At 40.3% G+C, this 22251-nt stretch overlaps 1 protein-coding gene across 1 annotated transcript in view; it reads right to left on the bottom strand.

Annotated features, from left to right (window-relative positions):
- The window catches only part of LOC120530770, a 350925-nt gene that overhangs the window by 44860 nt on the left and 283814 nt on the right, over positions 1 to 22251 (bottom strand). The window contains exons 10-11 of the mRNA XM_039755354.1: positions 14964 to 15037; positions 13146 to 13256 (exon numbers count right to left, since the gene is read on the bottom strand). Coding sequence (XP_039611288.1) covers positions 13146 to 13256; positions 14964 to 15037 — 185 coding nt within the window. The remainder of the gene's footprint in view (positions 1 to 13145; positions 13257 to 14963; positions 15038 to 22251) is intronic.

Consider the following 22251-nt stretch of genomic DNA (forward strand, 5'->3'; position numbering starts at 1 on the left):
TCTCCTAAATGACAAGACATGTTTTAAATCAGGCGATTTACAACCTAAAGGAATGTGCCGAATTTTCGATACCAGACGCCCATGCCGCTCCAACTCTTTCGCTATAGTTTCATTTTTGAGAAAAGGCGGCGCATTTGAAATTGTTACTCTACGGGACGGACGGCTAAAGGGGAAACCTGTACAAAGGAGCCATTAATAACCACCCCCTTCTCAACCACTGTCGGAACTAAATCCACAGAGCTCAAAAAAACCACGATATTCCCGCTCATTCGTGAAGCTGACTTAATATTGTCACATCCGACCACTTCGCCTACCGCCAAAACCCCCGCCTCTAAAGGAACAAACTCCTCCGATATAAGTTTAATCCCATGGCGGCGGCTCAAACGCTCAAGATTAGCAGCCATTGCGGCTGCCGTGGCCTAAGCCACTCAGTACAAAAACAAGTGTAGCTGTTTTCACCAAAGAAAAGATAGAAATAAGAAACTAGAAAATTAGAAGAAAAAGAATCACCACACTCACCTCAGCGTCCACCACCAGTTCCACTCGCTCACACTCAAGACAACCACCCAGCATGCACAGCGACAGCAAGAACAGGAAGGAGATAGATAGATAGATAGATAGATAGATAGATAGGACACTATATAAGATAGATAGATAGATAGATAGATAGATAGATAGATAGATAGATAGATAGATAGATAGATAGATAGATAGGATAGATAGATAGATAGATAGATAGATAGATAGATAGATAGATAGATAGATAGATAGAAGGATAGATAGATAGATAGATAGATAGATAGATAGAATAGATAGATAGATAGATAGATAGATAGATAGATAGATAGATAGATAGGACACTATATAAGATAGATAGATAGATAGATAGATAGATAGATAGATAGATAGATAGATAGATAGATAGATAGATAGATAGATAGATAGATAGATAGATAGATAGATATGAAAGGCACTATATGACAGAAGAGGTAGATGTTCCAATCCCAGAACAATATGATTACAATTACCAATCCCCGAGGCTGGCTTTGTGCTGGTGACATTGTGTTGAATAGCACCAGAAACGAGGAAGTGAAGAGGAAGTTGGAAGAATGGAGAAACGCTTTGCAAGATAAGAGGGTTGAACATAAATAGGAAGAAGAGCATTCAGGCTATCAACTCTTTTCAGTTACTCTCCCAAGTGGCTAAGTTTAAGTGTCTAGGATCAGCTGTAGTCCAAGATGGAGAAGTCGATACAGAGATAACCCACAGAGTGCAGTGTGGATGGAACAATTGTAAGAAGGTATGAGGAGTATTGTGTGATTGAAGAATTAAGGCAAAGGTTAAAGGTCAGGTTTTTGAGACCATGGTAAGACCAGCAGTGATGTGTGGAGTTGAGATATGGGCAGTAAAGGGAGCTTGGGAGAAGAAGTTGGATGTGCCAGAAATGGATGATGGATAGATGGAAGATGGATGTGTGAAGTTAAAGAAAATGATAGAATAAGAAAATGAGACCATGTAATACAACTGTAGAGATATCTAAGAAAGTACAGGAAAGCAGGGTGAAGTGGTATGGACATGAGATGAGGAGAGACAATGAAGATGTGGGCAAAAGAGTGATGGGATTGGAAGTTACAGAGGAAGAGAAAGAGAGGAAGGCCTAAGCGGAGGAAGATGGATAGAGTAAAGAAGGCATGGGAAGGTGGTGCAGGATCAAGCTGTATGGAGGAGGTTGATACGGCGCATCAACCACACACAGAAGTGGGAAAAGATATAGAGAAAGATGAAGGCAAGGACCACCGAGTGCAAGTGCAGATGAGTGACGTGACTGGCCCAGGCTCAAAACACTAAAACCAAGAAATAGCATGGATGGTTGGCTGGTTGGAATGGCATGGGTCAGACAGCAATCCAGCCATGTCATTGGAAGTACAGCCTCCTTAGGCCCAGATTGGCTTGTTTACGCTCCTTCCTAAATGTACCACAGTGAAGCTCTTTCAATCATAGGTTTTTTGATTTAAATTGTTTCTGAACAGAATACTTACTATCTCTACAAGCTTTACATTTTGAACTGACACAATTAGAGGGCACAGCCGTCTCTCCTATTTCTCATCCTAGCTATTTTGAAGAAATCCCACAGTTAGAATGTCATTTCTAACCTAATTTAGCTCACAGTTAGTATTCACTAATACGTTTTTATTTCATTCAAGGTCAGATAACAAAAACCTAATTGTTATTCTCATGAGCCTAAATTCAGGTATCAAAAAAGTAAACTCAAAATGATGAATCCCAAGGCGGTGGGTAGGTGGGCTCCTGTCTGTCTGAAATCAGCACCCTACTGTTTCACAATATGGAATTAAATTGTTTAAGTCAACTGTACAAATTACAGACGTCCTAGAATGAAAACATCTACAAACAGACTTCAAAAGTAAAGGGATGGGCATAGCAATATATTTTAAAAGTAACCCCTTGAGACATGGACAGAACGTGAAAACTCCACACAGACAAACCATTGCATGAGATTTCAACCCAGAATGCTGGTCAGTTTGTAGATTAATTTTTAATTCTTTTGACTCTTTAAGCAACCTGTTTAAATGAATTGATTCATCTGAGTCATCAATAGGATCTGGGGCTGGCAGATATAATTCCTGCAATTATACTGTCACGTGTATGCGTACGGGGGACAGTTTAAGGGCTCTGGTCATGGTAATTCAACACTGCTCCAGGGGTTGGCGCTCTCTAATGACGTCTTTCCCTCCCTCTGTGGACTGGAAGATTGACAGCTTTTACACCATTGATGTCACTTCCAGTGTCCGTCTGCCTGTACCTACCTCTTCCTGCCAGAAACTGTCATAACCAGAAGAACCTGACGTCCGTCTGGAAAAATGTACCTGCGCCGCGTGTTAATCACGTTTTCTTTCTTTCTGTTGCAATTTCAATTACATGGTATTTGCCTACGGGTTCCACAACACTTCATACTGTTTGTCTTGTTCTCACAATATATATTAACATTATATAGTAAATATGCTAATACTTCATATTGTATAACATGGACCTGCTTAAAAGCACAAAGCAAGAGAATTGTAAGTGAACAAGCAGTGTGTAACTCGCTTTTAGGCAATAATGCCTTTCCCAAATCCAATGAACAAGCGTTGCACACCTCATTCTTGGGTAATGATTCAATTTGAAATTGAAATGAATGAGAATGACCCGGGTTTGCTTCCTGGGTCCTCCCTGCATGGAGTTTGCATGTTCTTCCCGTGTCTGCGTGGGTTTCCTCCGGGTGATCCGGTTTCCTCCCACAGTCCAAAGACATGCAGGTTAGGTGCATTGGCGATTCTAAATTGTGTGTGTGTGTGCCCTGCAGTGGGCTGGCGCCTTGCCCAGGGTTTGTTTCCTGCCTTGTGCCCTGTGTTGGCTGGGATTGGCTCCAGCAGACCCCCGTGACCCTAAAGTTAAGATATAGCGGGTTGGATAATGGATGGATGGATGAATAGATGAAAGAGAATTGTTTGACTCTGTGATTATTATTGGATAATCATCTGCAGTCGATTATTTTTGCCTAAATGTAAAAAGCAATGCAATACCTAGTTTGTAGTAGGGGGAATTTTAATTAATTGATTTTTTTGAGACAACTGTTTAAGTGAACCGATTCATTTGAGTTATAAATAGGATCCAGGGCAGGTGGATATAATTCATATATTATATATTAAAATTATAAAATAAACATGACAATAATTCATATCATATAACATGTTCCTGCTTGAAAGCATAGGTGTCATAAATAAACAAGAAGTGTGCAACTTATGCAGTTCGCAAATCCAATGAACGAGAATTGTGCACCTTAAGATTCTGAATGACACATGCCTGATGCAGTCAATGATCCATAAATGAAGCGTGCATTAATCAAATGAACGAGAATCATGCTCTTCATTCTCTGGTAATGATTCGGCTTGTGATTCAAATGAATGAGAGTCACACACCTTGTCCTCGGGTAATGATTGCCCAATTATAAGTTTGTAGTAATGGACGTTTTGATGCATTTTCATTCAAGCTACTTGTTTCAGTGAATCAATTCAGTCATCATTTGAGTCATCAATTGGATCTGGGACTGGTGAGTATAATTTCTAGATTATGATATACTGGCAAAATACCCACGCTTCGCAGCGGAGAAGTAGTGTGTTAAAGAAGTTATGAAAAAGAAAAGGAAACATTTTAAAAATAACGTAACATGATTGTCAATGTAATTGTTTTGTCACTCTTATGAGTGTTGCTGTCATATATATATATATATATATATATATACACACACACACACATAAACATATATACATATACATATCTATATATACACATATCTCTCTCTCTATATATATATATATATACATATATACATCCATCCATTTTCCAACCCGCTGAATCCCAATACAGGGTCACGGGGGTCTGCTGGAGCCAATCCCAGCCAACACAGGGCACAAAGCAGGAACCAATCCCAGGCAGGGTGCCAACCCACCGCAGGACACACACAAACACACCCACACACCAAGCACACACTAGGGCCAATTTAGAATCGCCAATCCACCTAACCTGCATGTCTTTGGATTGTGGGAGGAAACCGGCGCCGGAGGAAACCCACGCAGACACGGGAGAACATGCAAACTCCACGCAGGGAGGACCCGGAAGCGACCCCGGGTCTCCTAACTGCGAGGCAGCAGCGCTACCACTGCGCCACCGTGCCGCCTACATATATACATCTACATATATATATACATATATATATACACATACATATACACACATGCATACACACACACATATACATATATACATATACACATACATACAGATACATATATACACATACATACATACACACACACATATATATATATATATATATATATATATATATACACACAGACACATATATACATATATATACATATCTACATATATACACACATATATACATATACACATACATATATATATATATATACTGTATACTGTATAGCAAAATCCCCGCACTTCACAGTGACAAAGTACTGCTTTTAAATTTTTATTAAGAAGAAAAGAAAACATTTTTAAACTGGGGGAAAATATCCCAATAACTATTTGTTAAGGATCTCTTTGTATGCCACGTTGTCAGTTCAGCACTCAGGTTGTAATATGACCAAGCTGTGCGCTGAGCTTACTGTTAAGAATGCAACGTTTAGTTGACCAGGAGAAAAGCAAAGTTGCCTGAAATCAATGGCACCCTTTTGTAGTGTCTGTCCCTGAGACTTATTAATTGTCATCGTGAAGCAGAGCCTTACTGGAAATTTGAGGCATTTCAATTGAAATGGGAGATCAGAGGGTATAACGGTGATGCCAGCAATACATTCAGAGTGTGGCGCTCTGCTGTTTTTTTGTGTAGCTGCCTTCACACGGCTTCTCCGCTGCTTTATAAACGAACGCCATATAAGGCTGTCGTTTCTCCTTGCTTCGCGGTTCTGTACTGTTTTATTGTTCGTTTATTATGATTGCTATAGTTATTGTGTAGCTATTTGAGACTTACTTTACTGTTCAGGTACCCATTTCCTTTATTTAATCCGTGGGCGGTACGCTATTTTTTGTTCGTTTATTATGATTATAGATATTTATTGATTCCTTTCTTTAGCTGACTGCCTGCTCATATAAGACTCTCCGCTGGTTTTTTGTGAAGCAGCCTTTACACAGCTTCTCCGCTGTTTTATAAACGAATGACATATAAGGCCTTGCTTCGCCAAGGAAGCTGCCTTTTAATTTAATCCACGGGTTCTCCGCTGTTTTATGTTCGTTTATTACGATTGTTATAGTTCTCTTTATATAGCACGTTGTCAGTTCAGCACTCCGGTTGTAATGTGATGAAGCTGCGCGAGCTCACTCTTGAGAATGCAACGTATAGTTGTCCAGGAGAAAAGCAATCTTGCCTGAAATCAATGGCAACCTTTTGTAGGGTCTGTCCCTGAGACTTATTACTTGTCATCGCGCAGCAGAGCCTTACTGGAAAGTGGAGGCATCTGAATTGAAATGGGAGATCAGAGGGTATAACGGGGATGCGAGGGATACATTGAGTGTGAAGAAACTCTAGAGACAGCGTGTGTATTAACTTGTGGATTTTTATGTGAGTATTTGGTGGCAGCGTGACGAAGTTGCTTCAGCAAGGCCGCGTTAGCTGTGGAGCTCAGCTCGGAGCATATTCTTTTCCTACCTTGTCAATTGTGTAATGCGTTTTTTGAACAGGTTTGATGCATGGAAGTGATCACTCGTACTGCGTTCAGTCAGTTCACGTGAGCTGCTCTCTTGTGTGATGTTGTGATGTCCACGGCTTTACTTAATGTTAGCTAAGACCCGGCACTTAAAAGTTTCTCGCTACAGCAATTGTAACTCCGTTACAAAGTGATCCAAAGTCTCGTTTATACCTCGTGTCTTCTCATTAAACTTGTATCTCGTGAATAAAGTATTCGACGAAGGCATGACAAACAGCAGCGGGAGCGTGTCCATAAACTTAATTTAAACTTACGGTTTACACCGTGCTTTGTTTCCGCAGTAGCTGCACTTATGAATAAGCTTGTATGCGTTTTTCTTCAGCGCTCTTTGGGAGCTCTTCCTTCTTTTCAGTCAGTTCATGTGATTACGTGGGAGGAGTGATGATGTCACGTGCAGCTCCGCCCCCCATGGCCATCGAGCTAAAGTCCATTACAGTATATGGAGAAAAATAGGTTCCAGTTATGACCATTACGCGTAGAATTTCAAAATGAAACCTGCTCAACTTTTGTAAGAAAGCTGTAAGGAATGAGCCTGTCAAATTTCAGCCTTCCACCCAAACGGGAAGTTGGAGAATTAGTGATGAGTCAGTGAGTCAGTGAGGGCTTTGCCATTTATTAGTATAGATATTAAACATTATAATAATTCATTTCCTATAGCATGGTCCTGCTTAAAAGCACAACGTACAACAATCATAAGTAAACAGCAACTGTGCAAATCGCTTTAACATAATGATGCAGAATCATGCCCTTCATTCTCAGGTAATCATTCTGTTTGCCATTCAAATCAATGAGAGTGGTACACCTCGTTCTTGGCTAATGATTCAATTCAAGAATCAAATGAATGAGAATCATTTAACTCTTTCAAGATTCCTATTGGATAATCAGTCATGTGCAGTCAATTATTTTTGCCTGATTATAGAAAGCAGTTAAGGCATGGATAGTTAGTTTGGATTGATGGGCATTTTGACTCATTTTAATTATTTGATTTTTTTCAAACTACCTCTTTAAGTGAATCAATTCATTTGATTCATTTCATTTGGAGGTTCTGGGGCTGGCAGATATCTATGCATTATTATATATACTAAATCTATACTAATAAAAGGCAAAGCCCTCACTCACTCACTCACTCACTCACTGACTGACTGACTGACTGACTGACTCACTGACTCATCACTAATTCTCCAACTTCCCATGTGGATGGAAGGCTGAAATTTGGCAGGTTCATTCCTTACAGCTTCCTTACAAAAGTTGGGCAGGTTTTATATCGAAATTCTACGCGTAATGGTCATAACTGGAAGCAGTTTTTCTCCATTTACTGTAATGGAGATGAGCTTCAACGCCGTGGGGGCGGAGTTTCGTGTGACATCATCACGCCTCCCACGTAATCACGCAGTACATAGAAAACCAGGAAGACCTCAAAAAAGCGCTCAAGAAAACATGCATTATATAATTGAGAAGGCAGCGAAACAATAAGAAGCGAGCGAGTGACATATAAAACCATATTCATGAGTGCTGCTACTTCGGAAACAAAGCACGATGTAAACCTACACTTTAAATTAAGTTCATAGACAGGCTGCCTGGCGTTTGTAATTTAGTGCCTGCCCATATAAGGCCGTCCGTCAGCGGCAATCCAATAGCAAACTGCCACGGGTAAATATTCACGGGTGAAGGACTGTGCTTATGGAGAGGAAGATGAGATGGTCAGGGTGGTGTTTGACACAAACTCAGCGAAACTGCGAGAGAAAGGACTACGGTAACATTAAATACAGCCATGGACATCGCACGAGATGGCACCAGCACAGCTGGGAACCTTCGATGCATGTACACTGAGCGGCTCACGTGAACTGGCGCAGTGCACAGATAAAAGCAACAGTTCCAAAGAGCGCTGAACAAAAACCGAATTACACAATTGAAAAGGCAGCAAAAAATATGAAGCGTCTGATAAGCATATGCATAAATCCAGCTACTGCGGAAACAAAGCACACGGTGGAAAAAGTCAATGTCCCGCTAAAGGAAGACAGTGTAAAAAAAAACCGTGCATGCAGTGTGTCAGGTCTCAGATAAAGAAGAAGACGAGCTGTTTATTGATGCAGTGAGAAACGAATCGATGAATGAAACCTGTCATCTTTACAACGATTGACAAACACGGAATGTAACTTGAACACAACACATCCTACAAATACGAACCTGATTGAAAGAAATAATGATAATCAAATCCTTGATGACAGCAACACTCATAACACTCACAAAACAAATACTGTATATTGACAGTCATGTTACGTTATTTTTAAAATGTTCCCTTTTCTTTTCTACCTTTTTAACACACTACTTCTCCGCTGCGATACGCGGGTATATATATATGTATATATATATATCCCGCTCTACATACTCGAATAATGGATACTTTATTCGCCATCAATGATTGTTTTGGTAAAGCCATACTCGGTGTATTCATTAGATGAACGGTAAAAAAGTAAGAGCGAGGGGAGGATGACTCATTGAGGCATGCAGGCTGTAGTGCGCGTCAACTCTAACTGAATTGCGCGATCACATTTCAAAAAATATATCTTTTCAAGTTCTATTTAGTCCATATGTGTCAAACTCAAGGGCCGGGCCACATCCGCCCGGCGTGTAATTATATCCGGCCCGAGATCATTTTATATACTGTATTATTGTTATTAAAGCCCGGTATATGAAGCGCTGGTAACACAATAAACTACAGATCCCATAATGCAGCGCTTCAGCTGCCTTGCGAACACTTACCGCTTACTACAGTTATTGCGCACTGAGTTTGCACGGCGCTTTGGTGACTTTGAAGAACAAAAAAAGTCCGTCTACATGCGGCTCGAACCTTGTGCATGTTTGGTAGCACATATCTGTGTGAGAAGCTCTTCTCAGTGATAAAGACTAACAAAACAGCACACAGGAGACGCCTCACTGATGAGCACCTGCAATCCATCCTGAGAATCTCCACAACACAGAACCTCACAGCAAACAGAAACGAACTTGTGGCCAAAAAAAGATGCCAGGCGTCCAGCTCTAAAATGACATATGAGCAAAGACAACTGAATGATTTGATTTGTTATTGCACGTAAGAGCGGAGTCAACCGTTTTAACAAACAGCGTATTGCACTGATCTGAAATAGCTGTGTGTGTATATATGTAGATATGTATGTATATGTATATATATGTTTATATATGTGTGTGTGTATGTATGTATATATATATATATATATGTATTTGTGTGTATATATGTCTGTGTATGTATGTATATGTGTGTATATATGTAGATATATATGTATGTATATATGTGTATATGTATAGATATGTATATATATATATGTTTATGTGTGTGTGTGTGTAAATATATATATATATATATATATATATATATATATATATATATATATATATATATATATATATATATATATGACAACAACACTCATCACTCACAACAGTGACAAAACAATTACATTGACAATCAGGTTACGTTATTTTCAAAATGTTTCCTTTTCTTTTCATTGCTTCTTTAACACACTACTTCTCCGCTGCGAAGCGCGGGTATTTTGCTAGTTATACTATATATTAAACATTCTTGTAATTCATATCATATAATATTGCCCTGCATGAAATCCCAAAGCACAAGATTCATAAGTGAACAAAAACTGTGCAAATCATTCTTGGGTAATAATTCAGTTTGCAAATCCAATGAATGAATGAGAACTGTCCTTTTTCTCGGGTAATGATCCAGTTTGCTAAACAAATGAACAACAACCATGCTCCTCCTTCTCTGTTAATGATTCCGTTTGCTAATCACATGAATGAGAGTCATGCACCTTGTTCTTAGGTAATGATCTAGTTGGAGAATCAAATGAACGAAAACTGTTTTGAGTCTTTTGCAGTTAACAACTCAGTTCAAACTCAGAAGTATCAGTGAATGACAATGAGCCATAAAAGAAGTATATAGTAAAGTTGAATGCAAATGATTAGAAATTAGAACGAGACTTTTAAAAGGTTTTGTGTGAATAATTTTTTTGAAGGTACAAAGGGCCATAAATGTATTAGTTTAATATTATGTTTAAATGCTCTGATTAAAGAAATCCAATAATGAACTGTAGAACACAGCTGATGAATTCTAATATAAATGTTTTGCTTTATTCTACTTGTATGATGAATGCGAAAGTCATCAGTGATGGAGCTCTCACTTTCTGGAAATAATTCAGACTATTGGAAAAATAAATAAGGATCACGAATGAGACAGGACATACTAATACATGTGCTTCAAAAATCTACCTGTGAAACAAATGGTGCTGTCAACACCACACATGTGAGAACGCAAATCTGCTATTGATTTTAGTTTGGCAGAATTAGATCATCTAACAGATTTTGAGACAAACTAATTATACACTGGAAATTCTCAAAGAGATATTGTAAGTGCTCTTCAAAATGTTGAAGATGTTGAGGAAGTCATTAGAAGTTTAAGTCTGATTGAGCACTGCATTATCAGAGGACACATTAACGTTGAATGCCTGGGCTGGAAATTCTCATAGCATGCATTAAAGTTCAGTGTCGGAGGTTGGAAATTCCAGGTGACCTTCTACGCAGACACAGTGCTGCTCATTCAATCCTAAACTACAGACAACCTCTTCATCAGAGTGAACTTTATGAAGAACACTTATCTGTCTGAGCACTCCCAATACATCGTCAATTTGTCTTCAAACAGTGTCATATTGCAGCAGATGACAGACTGCTCTTCAGGCAGGCAGGGCACAATGCTTGAGTGACAGTCACCTGATGGAAGGGACAAAGAGCCCCTGAATTCAACAAGCCTCGAGAACATTCAAGAGGATAAATAGAAACCCCATGCAGGAGTTGTGGGATTATTCAGGGTGGATTGTAAAGAGTGAGAAACAGTGCGACAATGAGAAGGGGTGATTGGAGATAAAAGGGATAACCTGACTGGCACGCAAAATATTCCACTCTGTGGAGCTGTTGTTACTGCACCAGGCCACAATACATTTTTTATAACACTGGATGCCTTTTATTTAATTATGCGTTTTGTCACATTATATATATATATATATATATATATATATATATATATATATATATATATATATATATATATATATATATAGTGGACTGGGACCCGGACACAGGCAGACGGACAACATGGTTCCACCACACACCGTTTATTTACAATACTATATACAAGTTTTTGTGCACTCACACACCCCAGTGCCTCCAGCACCGATACCCCCAATGTCCAGGCCACACTCTTCCAGTGCCTTTCTCTTGGCCGCTTCTAGTCCTCCCTCCAGCTCCGTCCTCTTCCACCCGAATTCTGCCTCTGACTGGAGGGAGGCAGCCCCTTAAATGGGAACCCGGATGGGCTCCAGCTGCTTCCCGGCAATCAGTCCTAGCCACACCCCAGTGTGGCGGAAGTGCCGGCTGCGCACCCGGAAGCTGTCCGGGTGTCCCCTGTCATCTTCCCCCCAGCACTTCCTGGTGTGGCGGAAGTGCTGGGCTCCAGGGTTCCTCAGGCACCTGGGCACCGCCTGGTGGTGGCCACGTGCCCCTACAGAGTTGGGCTTCCAAGCCGTCTACCCGTGGCCCCCAATACAACCAGGGCGATTGCCCCCTCGCGGTCTGGAGGAGGCACAAGCCCTCCTCTGGTCCTCCTGGGCATCCCGGCCGGGCTCCAGCCCCAGTCGGGGACCACAATATATATATATAGTGGCATATGGCCGGTCATTCATCCTGGCCAATACCCCCAGGCCGTCAGATGGAGCCCTCCCTGCAGCATGGAGGTGTCCCGAATGCCAGCAGGGAATTATGAACAATGGAGTTTTTATCCACAGCCCTGCTGGATACCACAGGGGCTGCTAGAAGGTGCCGCAAGGAGGAACGACGATTGTTTTCCCAAGAACCCAGAAGTGCGTCCTAGTCACATGGACAAAAGAAGAAATGACGTGCTTCCGAGTTGAAGAAAAAGAGTTTTTATCTGATTCAGAAGTGTTACCAGTCACATGGACAGAGAGAGAGAAACACTTCCGGGTCAAGGACTATAAAGAGGACTGTGGGAGATCCCAGGGTTAGGGTGAGTCGGGTGGCAGGGTGACAACGCGTCTGGGAGAGTGGAGGATTTATTGTTACTGTATTGATTATTGTGGATTTATGAGTATTGTAGAGTGGAGGGTGCTTGGTGCACATTACTATTATAAAATAAATAATAGTTGGACTTTTATCTGGTGTCTGGAGTTTGGTCTGAGGGTTCAAGGGGATGACAGCGACCCCTATCTGTCACAATATATATATACACTATATATAATATATATACATATATATATATATATATACACACACTGTATATATATATATATATATATATATATATATAAAACTTACTTTTTCAAAGGGTTATTTATTTCACAATTACCATTTTGATCAGTTCATATATTGGCACAAATGGTATTCCATGCAAGAACACCTCAACCTTGTACCATCATCAACAGATGTACTGTATATCAACATAACCAACATTCTTAATCCTCCTTAATCTATTTGAATATCATGAGGGGCAACATTGGGCCGAAGGCAGGAGCCAACTATGGATATGTCACCGGTGAGGACCATTCATACTATGAATGATCTGTTCTACACCTTTCTCTTTCGAATGTTCTCCTTGTTTTAGTTTTATTACTCTTTTAGTCCTTCTCTGCATATTAAAGAGACGGTGACCTGTCTGGAAACAAGGAGGTGAGTATATGAAGGAGGGTGCATAGCCAAAGATGACAGGGACAAAAAAAAGGAGACACATAACATACAGGCACTTCTGTTTTACAGTTTTGGGCTTACCGATGTCTTCATGTCATACTGAAGTGCCCGTTTCTCTCTTTCTGTGGCATCTATCTCCTTCTCGGACACAATTGGTGGAATTCTCTTTGGAGTGTAATTGTTGGTCTGCAGCTATGGAAAGAAAATGTTGAGTGAAAAATCAAAAGCATTCCATAAGATTTTGTGCCATCCACACACGGAAAGCAGAAATTTGGAATTCTTAAAGTCAAGAAATGGGCATATTCAATAACTTTTAAATGCTTTTTTTTCTACATTGGGACCCCTGTACCCATTAGCCCCGTCATAAAATGCAACAACAGGCTAGTTTTTTTTTTTAATTTATTATTTATTTTTTGTTAATTTATAAAATATGCTTCACTTTAGAATACATGCTCATGTGGCAAATTAATATATAACAAGAATGCGTAAAAATAACTTGAAACATACTACACTTATCCTTTAGCTGGGCCATTAATTTTTATCTCAGTTATTTATAGAAATAGAAAAGAACCACAGCCTCAAGCTTGATTTCTGAACATCATCTAATTTTACAAAACTCCCTTACACTGTAACTTTCTGCTATATTTGAGCCAGTTTTGTCCCTATTTGTACTCTGCAGCTTCTTCTACTTTGACCGCTAGTCTCTCAACTTATCAAAAGTTTATCAAATAGTCAATTTATTGGACATTGTAACTGATCGGTGTGTATGCTGCATATTAGTGAAGCTCCAAGGCTAAACCTCATGCTGACTGCTATCTAATAAACCAATACTTGTGTTGCGCATTTTTTTACATAACTGGTGCCCTCCATTTTGTCATAAATCTTATGTTCCTATGGAGATTCTGTTTACTCTCCCTGACTGTGATAAATGCTTTGTGACATGGAAAGACAGATGCTACCTTCAAATCAGCAAATTAATTTTGCTTAAGTCATCGATGATAAGTATACAGTACAGCTATCAACAGTCTAGGGGGGGCTTTGGTTTCTTCAAGGAAAAGATGAAGACTCTCACCCTCTCACCACAACCCTAAGGACACCTATGCAACACATAGTGGTGACGTGCCAGTAATCAGTTAGCACGCACAAGGCATGGTGGTGAAATGCCAGCAACTAGCACGTGAACATCTAAATTCTAAAGGAATGTGCCGTGAAGGATTCAAAGAATAACAGCCATCCACCTAAATTTACTGTAGGTTTCTGTCATTGACATTTAACGTTTGAACTACTGGTTGGGCTGGTATACAGTAGCTAAACATAAAGGACCTGAGTGAATATTTACTTATTGATGGGAGATTTAATCAAAAGGAAGGGTGTAAAGAATCGATTCCTATTGTAACATCTTTGCCTTTTGAAAAATTATAAAGGTATAACTCAGGCAATATGAAAAACATAATAACATTTCAGGAATCACCTTGAAAATAATAAATTACTGCGAAACAAAAGAACATCCTAAAACCCTAGCAAGTCTTAACAATAGTCCAGGATAGGGAGAAATTTAAAAAGCCTTATGGTCAAACCTCTAAAGGTATGCTGCACTCACTTGGCCCTACATAACCAGAAGTGAGTGCCTACCTTATTTCAATTAGTGCCTAATGAGCCCACTGTAGTGCTGGAAAAACGTGTCTTACTTTCTGCCTAAGAGACTGGGAAGTGGCTCACACTCCTTACATTCCTGTATGTGAAAAGTGGGTTCAGAGAATTCATGGATCAATCATTGCATGCTTGAACAGGAAAGAAATTAATTACTTCACTTAAACTCCTCCTAATATAATATTGACAGTTAACGGTATGAGGGTATGTGATTATTAAAATTAAAGAAAAGAAGCGATTTTTACTCACCTGGGGTACAGGGACCACCCATGCCCACCTCTCTGCCTTACTAGACCTCTCCAAGTGTAGTTTTGCTGTAAAACCTGCAAACAACATAGGATCGGCATACCTGTACATCAGATTGACACACGGAACATAACATGAACTTTCTTTTTCTCTGTGATGTCATAACATAAAATAAAAACATAACATAATTCTCAAAGCTACCCTTGCCTACTAGCAAAAGCTCTGCCTCAAAGACGATTCGGGTCACAAATGTACTGATTGCTATGTCAGCAAGCTGACAAGGATTTTTTAAGCAAACTAGGAGACTGACTTTTTTAAACAAGCAAACGTCAACACCGGGAGGTTAAAAACATGAGCGACAAAACCAAAATGAGAGGCAAAAGTCGTAGTCAAAAATTTCTATTACAAAAGTAAAAACCAGAAGGTCGTTAACGTAAAGCGGATCATAACAAAGTGCTTTCAAAAAGGGTTTTGTTACCCACAGATAGTGTGATCTTTAAACGTGTCGTGTCATTATCAAAAGGTCACGACCTTCAAGGACATGCCCCTTGCAACGCCCTCAGGAAAAGGTGGAACATCAGAATCCTAATCTATGATCTCCAAAGCACCTAAAATGAATGGCAAAGTCTCAGAAAACGATGCAGATAAACTATCTTATATACAAATGTCTACATGTGGAAGTGTGTGTATGTCTGTCTGTCCGGCCCGGAAGTGCGAGGCTACAGCATGAAACTCAAACAAAGCGACTCTATCGCCAAATTGACCCCACTGAGAAAAGAGAGAAACTCGCTTAGCCGCTGATAGACGAGCAGGGCGAGCACATTGGCAAAACAAAACCTCAGGGGAGAGAGAAACTCGCTTAGCCGCGGACAGACAAGCAGGGCGAGCACATCAGTAAAAGAAAACCTCAGAGAAGAGAGAAACTCGCTTAGTCGCGGACAGACAAGCAGGGCGAGCACGTCGGCAAAACAAAACCTCAGAGTCGAGAGAAACTCACTTAGCCGCTGATAGACAAGCAGGGTGAGCACATCAGTAAAACGAAACCTCAGAGGAGAGAGAAATTCGTTTAGCCACTAATACATAAGTGAGTCGAGCACATCGGCAAAACAAAACCTCAGAGGAGAGAGAAACTCGCTTAGCCGCTGATAGACAAGCATGTTGCCAAAATGAAACCGCCAAAAAAAGAATCTTGCTTAGCCGCTAATGCACAACAAATGCGATTGATTGATTGAGGTGCCACAATCCATGGTTTCTAGGAGCCTGGGCGTTTTACAGCATGGGCTTAAATAGCTAAGTTAATAAATAAAAATAGGCCTGAATTTCTACAGATTTCACTCACTCTGCCCAATTACAGAGCGTTGTTCAACAATAGTGCAGTCTTACCGCGGAGTGTCCATTTTCATTTGACCCTGACTTCAACTAGACTAACAGTAAAACTCTGTGCAGTGTGGGTTCAGACTACCCATAAGCCATCACAAACACGTTGTATTGCATCAGCTTCTATCCATCGTGATTACCACATCATTTTTAGATTGTCTTTACTTTCTGATGTACCCTCGTATTTACCTCTTCCTGACTTTCTTAAATTGTAAATGATAAGGAAGAATGACTAACAACACACTTTGTCATCTTCTTTCTAAAAAATCCTGAAGGTGAATGACACTGATTATGAAATCGCACACTGCTCATCCATCCCAGCTGACCAGCCCCTGTAGCTACGTCTCCTTGAGTCTCCTCTCTGACCTTCAAACTGTGAGTATTAAGCAATCCCACTGCGTTTGCTCTCATATTGACCCCGTGTTTCTTGGGTGTTTTTGTAAAGGTGACAGGGAAAAAGATTAAGACTTACCAAGCTCTGCCTGCCATGCTCCTCGGACAATGGGGGGGGGGGACAGTTTAGAGATTTACGGGGTTGAGAACTGGCCATTGTGGAACCCTGCCTTGATTTTCAATAAGCAATAACAAAACAGAAAGTGGGAAAACAAACCAGCAAATAAACAAATAAAAAGCTCTGGTAGAATGTGCAGGTTTTGCAGTCACATCCTTACTTCATCTCAGCATGTCGGTGGAGACGATGTGTTTAATGTGGAAACTTCAATATACGCGTTTCTCAGGGGGAAGGAGGGTCCATACAGTCATCATACCCACAAAAGAAAAACCAAGGAAATCTCTTAAAAGTTTTGCCATCCTGGAGATTCTCGGCTCTGCTTTCCCTTCTGACCTTGGTGTACCTGAATTTGGGAGTTGGCTTTACTCTTTCCCTAGCCTGGGGAGGGGGGAGTATTGGTTGTTTCCATAGAAACCACTCTCCAATAACAGGTGCAGCTGAAGCTAAATTGCTTCCATTTAATGGACGCTGTGTCCGTCTTTGAAGTGAGGGGCATCCGTGGATAAACGGGGGATACCCCTTGAAGACCGACAGAAAATAAACAGGATGAAATCTGCATCGACAGGAATCGTCTTTGGTATAAAATGTCTTTCTTATTTTTTTTTTTCCCTTTAGTAAACTCTTCCGCGAGCAGCTGCTTATCTCTCCTTTCTGTTGTTTACTTGGTAGGAGAAGGTTAGAAAAGAGGCCACTTTTGTATGTTAATTTTATTTATTTGAAGAATTTAGCGGGCTTCTTATTATTCGGTTTATCTGTTTATTGACTGAAGGTGACTTACAGGAAGTAAAACTCGTCTTGAATTCTAATCGTCAAATGGTCTTGTCATGTTTCGGCCAGGGTGCCTCCCCTAGCAGGGGTTCAAGGTCTTCCTTCATTTCTTTTTTGTTTCTTTTTTTGACATTTATTTATGTTACTGATGCTGTTGTGCACATAATACATACACTTCAGAAGAGGTCATCCACCTGAAGCTAAGCATGTTCGGACCCACCCAGTACTTGGATGGCAAGACCATCTAGGAAAAGCTTGGGTTGCTACTGCCTACAGGAAGCACTTACCCAGAGGTCTGAATGTGGATCTCAATGCCCCCAGACACTGTGCCGTAAAAATGGCGCAGTCGTTTGGATAAGAAAACTGAGCTCCTGACTCTCTATGTTCATAAAAGATCCTTACACGTCCTTTGTAAAGAGCAGGGTGGGTAAACTGCCCACCATGACCTGTCATCCCCCTGTCTCTAACTGGCTAATTGTCCCACACCCCTTCACCCCCTAACAGCGAATGTGTGGTGAGTCTTTAGCATGGGAGTAGGGTGTAGTTATCGAATATACCGCTGAGAATCGTACGCCTACAGCCTTGTTAATCTGTTCAGTGGTGCCATGCTGAATTGATTGCGTGCATATTTCTCATTATTATTTTTTTTGATGCCCATGCTGTTCGAGATTGACCGACTTGCTCATGAAGAGTTTGTTCCCTGTGGACAGACTGTTAATCAGTGACGTTACATTGAACCGATGAGGCGTCTACAGAAAAGCATCAGGAAAAAATGTCTGACGAAGTGGCACACCCAATAAACCGCATTTTGCCCCACGACAGCGCACCTGGAAACACCACATTGTCAGCAAAGAGTTTCTGACCAAAAAACCAAAAAGTGCCGGTTTCTTGGCTCCCCAACCCCACCTTTACCAAATTTCAATCCTAATGTCTTCTTTTAGCTCCCAAATGTAAAACTGAGATGGAAGGGAAGAAGATTTGTTACCACGGAAGAAAGCCCTGAAAAAACGCTGATGGCTCTACACACGATGGACACAGGAAATATTTCCAAGAATGGGAGGAAGGCTGGAATAAAGTGTATTGCATCTCAAAGAGAAGATTTTGATGGCGACTAAAGGTTTTTTAACAATTCTGGGAATTTCAGTGGACCTCATGACCATCTCCACATGCTAACCTGAACTGCAGAAACATGACTGGCTAAATGGTGAAGCAGGTGGATCTCATAAGATGGTCATGCAGCCATCAAAGTAAGGTCATAGTGATATGGAGCCTAACCTGACAGCACGGGGTGCAAGGCCATGACCTTCCATTAAGTTTTTAATTAGGGTCTTGAAAATGTGTTGTGGGTAATGACATAACGAAACGGGATTGTGCAAATCTACCAGGTCAGCTAGCAATTGGCAAGAACCAAACAGCCTCCAGTGCAGGGTCACCTGAGACGACTTCAGCTCCCTCTTTCAAATTAAGATGAAGGCCCACCTCTCTTGTGGTGCATTCTGACGCTGACACAGCTTTAAATGACTCCTTACTCCCTGGAAACGCCCCTCCTTCTTGGAAGTACTCCCAAAATGAAGAGGTAAACCCTGGCACTTAAGAACTGCAAAACACCGATATCTGTAGAGAGTGTGCTGACGACAAATCCATCACTAAAGCTTGGTATGCCAGCATCTTTCATTTTCCTACTCCCTTCTCCGGGTCTGCACAGAAATGAATGTGCCATACTCAATTTTGCAAATGATCAATTAGGCACAATCTGTTATATGTTCAAACGGAAAATGATAATGCAAATTGACTTTCTTGATTGCTACTCCAATCATATTTGTTTATGTACATGGGATATGCAAATTTAACAAACACAACAACACCTAGGCTAATTTGGTCTTGTTTTACAGAGAAGTCATTTTATGGAAAATAATTAGATATTGACATGCCGAACTGTTGACTGTGGCTCCATTCCAATCAAGTCCTCAATCAGAGGACAGGATTAACTGTTTTAGGTGACTTTCCACCTTATTAAAACAGCTACAAACCCAATTCCACTTTGTCGTGTCACCCTGTGTTCCTTCCACCTATCAACAGCTAGGTTGTTTTCTTACTTCTAAAGGATCTGAGCTAGTAACTCCAAGGTTGTCAGTTCGAATCCTGGCAGGGACAGAAGGAATGCTATTCCATTGGGCCCTTGAGCCAGGCCCTTAACCTGCAATCGCTCCAGGGGTGCTTTACAAATATTTGCATTCTGACCCTCAAGTTGGGGTATATGAAAAATGTCAAATCCCTAATAAATTAAACCAGGGGTGCCAAATGTGTCGATTGCAATTGATCGGTAGATCGCAAAGGTAGTGCCGGTAGATTGCGTTGCATTCAAAAAAATTTTTTTAAACGTTAGTCTATCATATATCCTCCCTATGGCATTGCCACTTGATTGACATACAGGGCGGCCAGTCTGAGATGTCTTCTCTTCTAACACACTGGTCATCCCACACGCACGATCAAACACGCGAGCTACAGCAAAACTCCGGTTGTGATCTAGTTAGCCTTCCAATTTATATCGACTAAAGAAGGGATTTAAAAAAAAAAATGTTTGGGGAGAGTATGGGCTGGATGTGGAATTGGAAAAGGATTTTTTTTCTCACAACGTCACAATCGAAGTGCGTTTGTCTGACGCCCGAGGTTGATCCCGATGAGGGGTGCAGTGAGGTGTGTACGCCTGATGAGCCCAAAATAGGGCGAAACACATGCCACGTACTCTTTGCATTATTTGACAGTTAACTATATGTAACATTCTGTGTTCTGCTGCTCGCAACTGAGAGGGCACCCGTGGCGGATGTTTGCCGACTCGCAGACCAACCACATGTGTTACCTGGTAGGTAACCACACATACAATCAGATTGTGATTCAGACTTTAAATGTTATATATACTGTAAATATATATATATATATATATATATATATATATATATATACATATATATATATACTAGCAGAATACCAGCTTAGCGGAGAAGTAGTGTGTTAAAGAAGGTACAAAAAGAAAAGGAAAAATTTTAAAAATAATGTAACATGATTGTTAATGTAATTGTTTTGTCATTGATATGAGTGTTGTTCTCATATCTATCTATCTATATATCTCTATCTATCTATCTATCTATCCATATATATATATCTCTATCTATCTATCTATATCTATATCTATATATATATATATATATATATATATATATATATATATATATTGCAGCGGAGAAGTAGTGTGTTAAAGAAGGAAAGAGAAAGAAAAGGAAACATTTTGAAAATAACGTAACATGATTGTCAAAGTAATTGTTTTGTGTATTTGGCGGCAGCGTCACAAAGTTTTTTTCATCTAGCTGTATCAGAAAATGTACCACGACGTCTGACACGCCTCCTCTTTACCGTTTTCTCACAGCTTGGATTGCTGCTGTCATAACACACACACACACACACACACACACACATACATATATATATATACATATATATACACATACATATCTTCATATCTATATACATATCTACATATACACTTATATATATACATACCTATCTACATCATATATACACACACATACATACACACACACAAATTATATATATGTGTTGTATGTATGTATGTGTGTGTGTGTGTGTGTGTGTGTGTATATATATATATAAAATGTAGATGGGGTGTGTGTTTGTATATATATATATATATACACATACATACATATATATACACATACATATACTTGTGTGTATGTTTGTATGTGTCTATATGTGTGTGTATAGCTTTGGTCACTGAGTGCAAGGGAAAAATAATAAAATATAGTCTATAAGTTATTAAACAGTAAAACATTAACGTTTTAAGAAGTACAGGTACATTGAGCACTACTGGAGTGATTTGGGTAAACTACATTTTAAAGACTGTGTAACACAACAGGTAAGTAACTAACAGCAGCTAAAATGTATATGGATCATCTCTCGGTAGTAGTAGATCCCTTTTGAAAGGCGCTACACGACGGCTGTGGTATAGAAATTACATTTTCTATGTGAACGTTCAAATTTGTGCCTCTGGTAATGTGCCTTACCGGCATTTAAAGAAAATTAGTTTTGTGTCTTCTGCAGTGTTAAGAGAGAAAGGCTTTGGTTTGGGATAAAAGGAAAAAAAGGTGTAAAGAAAGGAAAGTTGCCTTTTTCTTTTATATAGTATAGAGATGTGTTCGCTGACGTTATGATCGCCTTTTGGGGACAGTCTTGGGGTGGGTCTTGTGTAGACTGGTGAGACGTCCCGCCATTAATCGGCTGTGATGGCACTGTGAGTCCTCCACTCGTATGCGTGTCTTCATAATCCGAGCTGACAACCTCATAATCGTAACGTGCAAAAGAAAGTGCGAATCGCCTTAATATTAGTTTGCCGCGGTGTAGAAAAGGGGTCCCGTGTTTGCACTTGTCTGGGCTATAGCGCAGGGGGAGGATGAAAAAAATTAAAAGTGCTCACTTTGACTTAAGGCAGAAGCGCAGTCAGCGTCTCAAAGGCCGGCACAGCTATGCGCGCGCTGGCTGCTCGACTTTTGCAGGGCAGGAGACCACAGTTTTTGCAGACACGTTCATGATATCAAAAGTCTCAGTGCTCTTTGGAGG

The sequence above is a fragment of the Polypterus senegalus genome, chromosome 6 (assembly GCF_016835505.1).
Source record: "Polypterus senegalus isolate Bchr_013 chromosome 6, ASM1683550v1, whole genome shotgun sequence".
NCBI lineage: Eukaryota > Metazoa > Chordata > Cladistia > Polypteriformes > Polypteridae > Polypterus > Polypterus senegalus.